Here is a 12,037-nt window from a genome sequence, read left to right on the forward strand (position 1 = left end):
CCCTGGTTGGCCTGTCTACATACTGTGTCAGAAAACCCTCCTGCACACACTGGACAAAAACTGACCCATCTAAAGTACTCGAACTATAGTATTTCCAGTCGATCTTTGGAAAGTTAAAGTCCCCCATAACAACTACCCTGTTTCTCTCGCCCCTGTCGAGAATCATCTTCGCTAACCTTTCCTCTACATCTCTGGAAGTATTTGGAGGTCTATAAAAGACTCCCAACAGGGTGACCTCACCTCTCCTGTTTCTAACCTCGGCCCATACTACCTCAGTAGACGAGTCCTCAAACGTCCTTTCTGTCGCTGTAATACTCTCCTTGATTAACAATGCCACACCCCCGCCCCCCTCCCCCTCTTTTACCATCTTCTCTGTTCTTACTGAAACATCTAAATCCCGGAACCTGCAACATCCATTCCTGCCCCTGCTTTACCCATGTCTCCGAAATGGCCACTACATCGAGATCCCAGGTACCAACCCATGCTGCAAGCTCACCCACCTTATTCCGGATGCTCCTGGCGTTGAAGTAGACACACTTTAAACCAGGTTCTTGCTTGCCAGTGTCCTCTTGCGTCCTTGTAACCTTATCCCTGACCTCACTACTCTCAACATCCTGTACACTGGAACTACAATTTAGGTTCCCATCCCCCTGCTGAATTAGTTTAAACCCCCCCCCCACCCCCGAAGAGCACTAGCAAATCTCCCCCCCCCAGGATATTGGTACCCCTCTGGTTCAGGTGAAGACCATCCTGTTTGTAGAGGTCCCACCTATCCCAGAAAGAGCCCCAGTTATCCAGGAAATCAAACCCCTCAATCCTGCACCATCCCTGCAGCCACGTGTTCAACTCCTCTCTCTCCCGATTCCTCACTTCACTATCACGTGGCACGGGCAACAACCCAGAGATAACAACTCTGTTTGTTCTCGCTCTAAGCTTCCACCCTAGCACCCTGAATTTCTGTCTTAAATCCCCATCTCTCTTCCTACCTATGTCGTTGGTGCCTATGTGGACCACGACTTGGGGCTGCTCCCCCTCCCCCTTAAGGATCCCAAAAACACGATCCGAGACATCACGAACCCTGGCACCTGGGAGGCAACATACCAACCGTGAGTCTCTCTCGTTCCCACAGAACCTCCTATCTGTTCCCCTAACTATGGAGTCCCCAATGACTAATGCTCTGCTCCTCTTCCCCTTTCCCTTCTGAGCAACAGGGACAGACTCTGTGCCAGATACCTGTACCCCATTGCTTACCCCTGGTACGTCGTCCCCCGAAACAGTATCCAAAACGGTATACCTGTTGTTGAGGGAAACGGCCACAGGGGATCCCTGCACTGCCTGCTGGTTCCCTCTCCTTCCCCTGACGGTAACCCATCTACCTACTTCTTTTACCTGAGGTGTGACTACCTCCCCATAACTCCTCACAATAACCCCCTCCGCCTCCCGAATGATCCGAAGTTCATCCAGCTCCAGCTCCAGTTCCCTAACGCGGTTCTCGAGGAGCTGGAGTTGGGTGCACTTCCCGCAGATGCAGTCAGCAGGGACACTCTTGGCGACCCTTACCTCCCACATTCTGCAGGAGGAACATACAACTGCCACAACCGACTGGTGTACGTCAAGAATATCAATGTGATACCAAGAAACAACTGAAGACACTGGATGCTGCAAAGGCAATGGACCTTGACAACGTTCCGGCAATAGTACTGAAGACCAGTACCTGATATGAAATGTGACCCGTGGTAAGATGGAATTTCTTCTGGAAATCGGTTTTGCAGGATGAATTTCCTGGAATAATTCCAGAATGTGTTTTGACAAGGTCCCAGGCTCATAAGGTTAAACAAGATGAGATGGATTCAGATGTTTTCGAGGACAATTCCGATGTTTGGTTGGCTGAAATATTTTTCAGGGATTTGGATGAGGACATTGGTGTTAAAGGCTCCAAGGTTAACAATGGGGAATTGTTTAGCAGATCTCCCGTGATTTTGGGACACAACAGGCAGATCCTGATTTTAGGAGCTTGTCTCAGGCGACCTGTTTTGAGCCACAGACTGAAAAGTTTTATTAGTGTTATTACATCAAGAAAGATGAGGAAGTGGAGACATCCCCGCTGATGAGGATTGGACTGTAATCCATCAAATGGTTGTCCCTCCTTGCTATCATAGTGTAATTTAGAGAATTGCCAATGAAATCCCAGTCACAGGTCATTTGTGTTTTCCAAAAACTCAGGTTAGGGTAATGACATATTGTTACTAGCAAAGCTGCATCAGGATGTGGTTCACTATTGTAAGACATGCCACACATGTCAAATGGTTGGGATCCACAACCTATATCTTTACCTTTGCCACCTATCTCAATAAAAGCAGATTTCCTTTCATTATCAAAAGTCTTTTCTTTCCAATTTCTCTGAAAGTTTCCAAATTGAGGCCTGTGACAACTGCTTTGTGAATCAATTCATAATCATGTGCTACTACTGCGGCTTCCTTTATTTTACAAACTTCATTTTTAAAAATTTGTTTGTGGGGTGTGGACGTTGCTGGCTAGGCCAACATTTATTGCCCATCCCTAAATGCCTTTGAACTGAGTGGCTTGCGAGGCCATTTCAAAATGCTTTTTTGTGTCTGGAGTCAGATGGAGGTCAGACCACGTAAGGATGGCAGATTTCCTTCCGAAAAGGACATTAGTGAAACAGATGGGTTTTTCTGACAATCGACAGTGGTTTCATGGTCACCATTAAACTAGCTTTTTAATTCCAGAATTGTGAAGAAAATTCAAACTTCACCTTCTCCGATGGTGGGATTCGATCCCATGTCCCCAGATCTTTAGTTTGTGCTCTGGAATACAAGTTTAATGACATGAACACTCTGCCGCGACCTCCCCCATGTTGTTTCATTTGGAAACTTATTCCTGAACGAATACTGTGTTTCAAATCTTCCATCAGAATTACTTCCCTCAGGCTCTCAAAGTCTTATGCAATCTTTATTGACCGATACCACCTATCAAATTCAATCGTGTCTTTCAACAGGAAATAGGATAAATACTTGAAGGGAAATGAAATGGGAGTAGAGGGGGAAAGGACCGGATGTGGGACTGGATAAATTGCTCTTGCAGAGAGTAGGCACGGGCTTGATGGGCCGAATCACCTCCTTCACGAGGAGTGACAGCGCCCATTAAGGCCTGATCACTCACTAATCGAGGAAGAGGTCTTGCAAATAAAGATGAGTGTTGAGGCTGGAGGACACATCCTGCAGGTTTCTTGTCTAATTAACAGTGTGCCTGTTCTGAACGAAATCTCACACTGACACACAATGCATAGCAAAATTCAGCTGCTTTCAGCTGACGCTCATCAGTCTTTGCTTGACCTCAACCCTAAATACTAATTCTTGACCTTCTGTTCTATTTCAGGGCAATGGAATGTGCCCAGAACCGGAGGTGTGGGAAATGGGTTGCACTTGTGATCATGCGGAAGCACCCACGCTTACTTCCGCAAGCATCAGCTCAGAGACTTGCATTGCCAGTACTTAGGTTGGTATGCAAGATGGTTATGGACTGTTCGACTCAAGGAGCACCAGAGAATGGAAAATGGGGAGCGGGATAGGTTGGTTAGTAAGGGGCTTTCTGTAGGAAGAGCTAACATCTTAAAGAGCACAGCTGAAGATTTCGAGGACACAGTCAACATTCAAAAACTGATTCCTATTTACCAGGGCTATTTCAGTGCTTTGGGCAGCCTGCCTGCGATTCGACACACAATGACAGAGAGCATGGAAAAATCCAGCTCCAGCTATTGGTGGGCGGGGTGTGGGGGTGGGGGGCGCGAGAGGGGGAGGCGTGTGTGTTTGTGAGGGGTGGGGTGGGCGTGTGAATGGATCATTCAGAACGGTTTTAACACCTTAATGTTGAGAATGAAGTGAGACAATTGAAGTCAACGGAATTGAGTATTGGGTAGGGCGCATAAAGGGCGGTCGATTCCATGCCACCCACATTGCTTTCATGCCGAATGCAAACTATTATCCTGTAGATTTTTAGACTGCTTTAGGGAAATAGCAGATCCACCTTGTATTCCTGCTGATTTATATTATTCCTTTTTAGTAATGCATCAAAGACAGCCTGCGCTACAATTAAACTGCTTCATGCAGTACAGACATCAACAACGACCTGCGGGGCACAAACCAGGCAGAACCACTTTTGCTGCCTTTTCTTCCAGATGCCGATATTCAGTGCTATTGAAGTCAAGTAGATTGAATATCAGCAGGGGCGTGTAACGAGCCACCAATGCAATGCCACCTGCTTTGTCGATATCCACTCCCGTGTACTTGTATGGCATGTTTAATGCAGAAAACCATCCCAAAGCACTTCAGAGAGGCCGAATCAAATAATAATAGATATTGAACCAAGAGTAATTCTGAGAATAGGATTGGTCAAAAAGGTGGGTGTTAGGGACTGTCTTAAAGCAGTTGAGGGATAGTAAGGTGGAGCGGTTCAGAGCAGCAATTCCACAGAGCGGGTGTCTGTGGCTCCAGGTTTGACAGCAAGAGGGGATCGAATTCAGTCTTTGCTGAAGATGTCGTAATTGAAGAGGGAGGACAGTTGGGATGTTAGGCATGGAGCAGGTCACAGGGATAGAAAGAGAGAATAGGCTGAAGTTCAGGGAGGGTGGCTAATCGGAACCTGGACAGTAATAATCGGGGTAGCTTTGACGTTAGACCATTGTGTAAAACCTGTGGTATGGAGTGCACCACTCGGGAAGAAGCTCTCCTGATGTTTTTTTCCAACAAAGTCGAAATTACCCCACTTAGCTCTGCTGGTGTCAAAGGCATGAACCAGGGTTTGAACGTCTGATGCATTGACGAAAAGCTGGAGTTCGACAACATTAAGACGGTGAAACTTGTCGGTCTGTATCCACTTCTCGGTTCATCCTAAACCCAATGTCCCATTAACGCTGAGCTGCTGCAATCAAAATGCAGCAACGGAGCAAGAGTCTCAGAGGCGAGGATTTTTTCAGTCTGAGATTGCACACTGTTTTTAATTCTCTGGGGATCGGGGAGTTCATGTTAATTGCTGGTTTATGAAGAGATGTAGTAACTTGTTTGTTTGAAAGCATCTAGCTAATGACACCGGTTCTGTGACCTCACTCTCTCACTGGACGATTGGCTCGTGTATAAATGAGGTTGTTTCAGTGCATTGCCTCGTATCAACCGCTCCTGGTGTTCGGAGAAAATGGGACGACAGGCACTTCCGATAGAAATGTTGTATCCGATTCTCGCAGTTATTGGCATTCCTGGTAAGTAATTCGAAACTATCCTGGAAAATTTAGTGCACCATTGCTAAATTGCATTATTATTTTCCCTGCGTGTTTTTGTTATTGTCGTTGTTGTCTTTGTGGCGGTAATTTGCATTGGCCAGGTGGTAAGGACGATCAATAGAATGCTCGCCCATTGATGAGCTCGTCCGATTCTCATCCCCTTTGATGTTTATGTTAATGGCTCAGTCCGGTTCTATATCACTGGGCGGGCAGTCAACCCCTCCACATGACAAAGTGAAAATGGACCCTGTGTCATTTGGACTGAGCTGTGGCTCTGTCGGTCGCAATCTCTGCTTTGAGTCGGATAATCTTGCGTTTCCCTCCCATTTCAGTGAGTTGAGTTCATACTGTAAGCCGACATTTCAGTGCAATATTGATGAAGTGATGCTATATTGTCGAATCATAGAATGGTTACAGCACAGAAGGAAACCATTCATCACGTCGTGTCCATGCCAGGTCTCAGGGAGTGCAGCACACCTCGTCCCATTCCACACTCTTTCCCCCTGAGCCCAGCATTTCTCACTTCAGATAACTATTCAATTCCCTTTTGAAAGCCACAATTCAATCTGCCTTCACCACACTCTCAGGCAGTGGATTCCAGATCCGAACCATTCACTGCATAAGATAACTTTTCCTCCCCTTTGATTCTTTCACCAAACGCCTTAAATCGGTGTCCTCTGATTCTCGACCCTCCCGCCAATGGGAACAGTTTCTCTCTATCTATTCTGTCCTGTCCCCCTCATGATTTTGAATACCTCTATCAAATCTCCTCTCAATTATCTCTTCTTTAAGCAGAATAGTCCCAACAGATCAGTAAATGAAGTCCCTCATCCCCAGAACCATTTTGTAAATATTTTCTGCACTCTCTTCAATGCTTTCACGTCCTTCCAAAAGTGTGGTGCCCAGAATTGTATAGAATACTCCAGCTGAGGCCGAGCCAGTGTTTTATAATGGCCCAACATTAACTTCCTTGCTTTTCTACTCTGTGCTGCGATCTATAAAGCCCAGCATCCATATTCCTTATTAACCAATTTCTCAACCTGCCCTGTCACCTTCAACGATTTGTGCTCATACACCCGTCCCCCACATCCCCGCCAGAACCCTCTGCTCCTACACCTTCTTTAGAATTGTTTATCCATTATTTTATATTTCCTTTCCTCATTCTTAAAATCATCTTTTTATGAGACGTTAAAAAGTAACTGATTTAATTTTAATAAAAATGCAGTACTGGTTCAGCTGGATACAATCGTCATACTGCTAAATGTTGAATTAAATCTCGAACTATTCACGTATGGGGTAATTTTCACTTTGTATTAACATCAATGCGCAAGAAAGACGGAAGGGCTGTAAAATACGGGGCCCATTTGATATCAATTGCTTTTGTTTTTTTTTTGCACGGCAATGAAAGTTAAAAATGTTCCCAATGTTTCTACTTGCATTGAAAGGGAGATAAAACAGCATTAATCAGTAATAGGCAAGGAATGTTTATATGTTTTCACCGAATCAAACCGTACAAAACTGATGGCATTGGATGCAACGCTGATTTTACCTGTCGCCCGATTTTCTTCTCTATTGAAGTCACTGTGAACAACATTGGGCGGAACGAGCATCCCATAGAATCCGTCAGCATCCGGCCCAGCAAGTTACTTCCAAATGGCTCCCATTAATGGTTTCATATTAGAATATCATGAAGTTACCGCAGGGAAAAAATGTCTGGCAAGAAGATGGGGAAGTTTGCAGCAGCTGCTACGTGACAATTTATTCCAATCCAGGTTAACTATTAGCTATATTGTGCAATGGGTAATATTGAATTCACCGCCCCTTGTACATTCAGCCTGTTACTCTCTTCCAATGACTTCCATGGAAAAAAAATGGATGGCCAATTAGATACCGCTATTTGACCCGGTCACACAGGGCTAAAATTACCCCCGGTTCCTCCACCCCACAACTCCCAGCCTTATGATGCTTAACACCAGATTTCCAACTTGCTGTCAGTGTACATCTCTGTTGAATGTTCTGTTAAATTTCCTGTTTTTGCATTTCTACCAGCAAACCTGCTGTCATTTCTGGTTCTTTTCCAAAGGAAATGCGGTCTTTCCAGAGGAATCACTCGTTATATGATGGCCATGGCAGTGGGAGACCTCATGGTCCTTATCTTTAATGTTATTGTGAACGAAATCATCAAGTATCATTTTCCAGATTCATTGCTGAACTACACTTCCGCGTGTCGTTTTAGTGCCTTCATGCAAGGGTTTAGCATTCAGCTCTCTATCTGGTTCACAATGTCGTTCACCTTTGACCGTTTTGTCGCAATTTGTTGCCAGAAATTGAAATCAAGATATTGCACCGAAAGGTCAGCCACCATGGTTATAACGACCATGTGTGTGCTCAACATTTTGATCAATATTCCCATGCCTTTCCGCTATGAGCCCGATTACATTCTCAACAATATACAGTGGGGCTGCCGCACCATCACAGGATATTTTACTTCACCCGCATGGAAGGTTCACCAATGGATTACTATCCTCTCAAGTACATTACTTCCAATTCCTTTGCTGCTGCTGTTCAACTCTCTCACCGTCAGGCACATCTTATTAGCCAGCAGAGCTCGCAAAGCCCTGAAGAACCACAACAATGGGAAAAACGGCAGTGATCCCGAGATGAAGAACAGAAGAACATCCATCATTCTACTCTTTGCTATCTCGGGCACTTTTATTGTGTTGTCGGCCCCTATTACCGTAATACACATCTGTGTCGGTGTCACACAGACAGTCTATTTCCAAGGTTCAAACTCACTTTATTTGGCAATTAGAATCACATTTCTGTTGATGTGCACCAGCTCCTGTACAAACACTTGTATTTATGCACTGACACAGAGGAGATTCAGAGCAGAGATCAAAAATATGGTGAAATATCCGTATTATCTCATTGTTAAATTATTTAAATAATTGTTGAATAAAGTAAGTGAAATCAAACTTCAATTAATTGCCTGGCATTTTCTTTGCAACTTTCACAATGTCTTTTAAAGTTCTAAGGGCAAAACATCTCACAGTTTGGAAGAGTCCATTTGATTTATAAATTTATAAAAATTTGAATAAGTTGAGGAGGCAGAATCATCCCCTTCAGAATCTCTGGTTACGTTTGTTTATCCGGTTATTAATGTCCACGCACTTTGAATGCCGAATTGGAGGATGATGTGACATAGCAGAGCACCTTGACAGGTTCAAATAATAAAGATCTTTCAACACACTGACATCCGAATTTGGAGCAGGAGGAGGCCTGTCATTCCTTCGAGCCTGCTCCGCCATTTGATAAGATCATGGCAGATCTGGTTATGGCCTCAAATTTCCTGTCTACCTGATGTAACGCTGACTCCCTTATCAATCAGGATTCTATCTAAAACAGCACCTCAAGAGTCAGATCACCATGAAATACAATGGGATATTGTGTTTGATGGCAGGTGTTATGGAATATAAATATAGAGATTTAGTGGTGAATCTCTCCCAGACTTTTGTGAGACCAAACCCGCAGTATTTTGTGCTGTTTTGGACTCAACACTGTTGGCCAATTTGGATGTAATAGTGAGGACACAGCGTAGTAAACTCACTAGCAAGATGTCGGACATGAATAAATCCAAATATGAAAAATGAGTTCGTTCTCAATCAGAAGAGAAGAGATTTCAGGCTGAATTAATAGAGATGGTTGCAGTAATGAAAGCCTGGAGCAGAATAGATAGATGCAACGATTGATGGGTCTATCAGCAGTGAACATAGATCTTGAGAGTAAATGAAAGAGATTTAGGACAGAGAACAGAAGAAACTTTGTGACACCTAGAATTGTGAAGCTGTGACTTGGATTTTTGGAGTTATTGATTGAAGCAGAGACTGTGACAACTTTAACGGGTTTGATATGATGTTTAAAGACCAATGAATAAAGTAATATTGGAGCAGTGCGACCAGATATGATTAAAACTATTGCTTATGTAGATGACAAATACAGATGTGGGTTGATCTGCCCCAACGACCTGCTTTCGTGTTGCAATTTCTATGAAATTCATTTTTTCATGTGGTAATTGATTTGTTTTCTTCTGCTGGCAAGACTTCATGTCTGGCCAATTCCTTGCAGCCCTGAGGATGTGATGGCCAGCCTTCAATTTTACCTGCTGCTCCCCTTCTGATGGTGCAGCAGCGATGATGCCAGGAAGGGAATCCCAGGATACAGATACAGCGACCATGAACAAATTGTGACATATGTCTAAGCTAGAATGGTATGTGACTTACAAATGATGATGTTCCAATGACATTTTGTCCCTGTGCTTCTCGGTGGGAGAGGTTACAGGTGAGGAAGGTGCTGTCGAATTAAACTTGATGGCTTGCTGCAGTGCATCCGATAAACTGTATTTTCAGGAACCATCGTGTGTCAGCTGCAGAGGGAAGGACACTGAGCTCAGGGACATGGGCACTGATGAAGGGAACTGCTCTGTCCCGTATGAGATCGAGCTTCTTGAGTTATATAGTTCCTGCACCCATCCTGTCGATTGGTCTATATTCCCTCACACACCTGACTTGTGGCCTTTACTTGATGTTGAGGATTTGGAACGGGATCGGGGTGAAGGGAGAGGTGCGAGCGGATGTGTGCCACTCTGAGACGCTGTGGTACTGATAGTTAGTTTGTAAAACAATATCAAATTGATGCAGTATGTATTGCTCTTCTGAGATTTCAACTGATGAAATGGGTTGCAGCAAAGTAGTGGAAGTTTCTTCAGTCTCCATTTAAGCTGTGCTCCAGCTGACCTTAGCGTGTCTCCACGCAAAACTGTGAAAATTCTTGGCAATGCTTACAAGCTCAATCAGGCTGATCATGTAAGATATTCTATTCTCTCATTAATAGTGAATCTTTTACAAAGGCAATGAATAAACCGGATCTGGTGGCTACCTCAACACGGTGCAGGGTTGGTACCCCAACGTTCTCCCGACGTCGGGTTCCCGACCCCCAGAAGGAAAATCCTTTTCACCAAAAGGAGGCACGGTTGTCTTGGCAACAAGTCCACTGTCACACTGAGGCCCTGTCACTAACTGAAAAACGACAGGTGGGAACCCTTCCAGCGCTCTCGACAAGTCTTTTCTTTTCCCCTTGCAGAACCTGCGTTTCCAGTTTCTTTTTAACTTTCTGTCTTTTGGAAATCCCACAGACGATTTTCTAATCTTCATTCTCAATATGGATGGGATAACCAGCGGGATTCCTGCAGAAATAATTTCCCTATCCCTCTCCACGTTGTGGCAGGAGATGGGGAGAACCCACCCACAACCACATCCTCTCCCACCCATTGGAAATTCCATCCCTCAAAAATATTTCTTCTGGCAGAATATTTCGCAGCTGTGTCATATTGTTCTTCTATTTGACTGAGAGTTGGACCTTGTGATTGAGAAACTGCAGGTATGTTTCAGGCCGTTGACCCAATATAAATGGCCTCCTTCATTTTGCAGCACATCTCATGACCTTGGGTTTGTACTTGCTTTTGGCTTGACCAAATGTTCTCGTTTCGCCCTCGTTCCTGCTCTCGAGCAGTGGCTTTTACAGAATTTTCTTTTCTTCACATAACTCAGATATGACATGATCAATTATTATTACAGTACTGTGCTGTATGTGTGGCAGAATGGAGTCCTGACAGTGATCATTTTATATTTTTTTATATAAATACTGTATATCTTATAATAATTAATCTCTCAGGACTTTCCTGGTCTCTGCATCTCAGCTGCTCACTGGATAAACTTGCAGCAAGTATTTCAACTGAAAAAGTGAAAAACAGATTCGGAGTTGGAAGGTAGGTAAAGTGAACATTCCGTTGGTCGGGTTGGGTCGGACTCGGGTCGGGTTGGGCATGGGAAAAAATGGAAGGACTCAGACCAGGTTGGGCTCGGGTATGATGTGGTTCTGTTGTTTTTTTTTTCAGACCCGAGCAGGCCTTTCATCTCCGCTTCTCTGATTCTGGCCTCGTGAGCTCCAACATTGGTGGCTGTGACTTCAGGTGCCTAGCCCCAAGCTCTGGAATTCCCTCACTCAACCTCTCCACTTCTCTCTCCTCCTTAAAGAAATTCATTAAAAACCTACCACTCTGACCAAGCTTTTGGTCATCAGCTATAATATCATCTTATGTCACTTGGTCAAAGTTTGCTTATAATGCTCTTGTGAAGTGCCTTGTGATGTTATATTACATAAAAGGTGCAATATAAATGCAAGTTGTTTTTGTTGTTGTTGAAGAAGACTGGGGGTGTTCTCCCCAACTTCACTAAAACAAATGATCTAGTCATTTATCTCATTGCTGTTTGTGGGAGTTTGCTGCTGTGTGTAAACTGGATGCTGCATTGTCTACATTTCAAGAGTGACTGCATTTCAAAAAGGGGTCGAATTGGCTGTGATGCACTTTTGGATGTCCTGGGGTGGTGAAAGGTGATTTATAAATGGAAATCTTTCAGGTCTTGCTTTACTGAAGACCAGCGTGGTCTGAAATGCTCAGGAAGATGACTGTGCATACAAACGAACAATTCAAAGGTCAGGTGCATCAGAAGGGAAAAACTCAGGTAGCAGAGACACTGAGAGATATATGAAGCAGGAAAGCAAATTTGAATCAAAACAGTTGTTACAAGGGAAAGTGTATTAGCACAATTCCAAATAGAAATAATCAGAATAAGTATAGACAATCAAAACTGTTAGGAATCAATTCACAGAAGTCATCCAAAT

The 12,037-nt window shown here is 44.1% G+C and overlaps 1 protein-coding gene across 1 annotated transcript; it reads left to right on the plus strand.

The window, feature by feature from the left end:
* Nucleotides 1-5,211: 5,211 nt before the first annotated feature.
* LOC137345959 (cephalotocin receptor 2-like) lies at nt 5,212-8,244 on the plus strand. Its single transcript, XM_068009217.1, has 2 exons — nt 5,212-5,279; nt 7,380-8,244. Exons 1-2 carry the CDS (start codon nt 5,212-5,214, stop codon nt 8,242-8,244), a joined length of 933 nt encoding a protein of 310 aa, XP_067865318.1.
* The last annotated feature ends 3,793 nt before the right edge of the window (nt 8,245-12,037 follow it).

This window comes from Heterodontus francisci, chromosome 29 (assembly GCF_036365525.1).
Source record: "Heterodontus francisci isolate sHetFra1 chromosome 29, sHetFra1.hap1, whole genome shotgun sequence".
Lineage (NCBI taxonomy): Eukaryota > Metazoa > Chordata > Chondrichthyes > Heterodontiformes > Heterodontidae > Heterodontus > Heterodontus francisci.

Bases quoted from the DNA above. Each gene is read 5' to 3' on its own strand.
- LOC137345959 (XM_068009217.1), top strand. From the start codon at position 5,212: ATGGGACGACAGGCACTTCCGATAGAAATGTTGTATCCGATTCTCGCA. The intron at 5,280-7,379 runs GTAATTCGAAAC...TCTTTTCCAAAG, and splicing joins GTTATTGGCATTCCTGGTAA to GAAATGCGGTCTTTCCAGAG.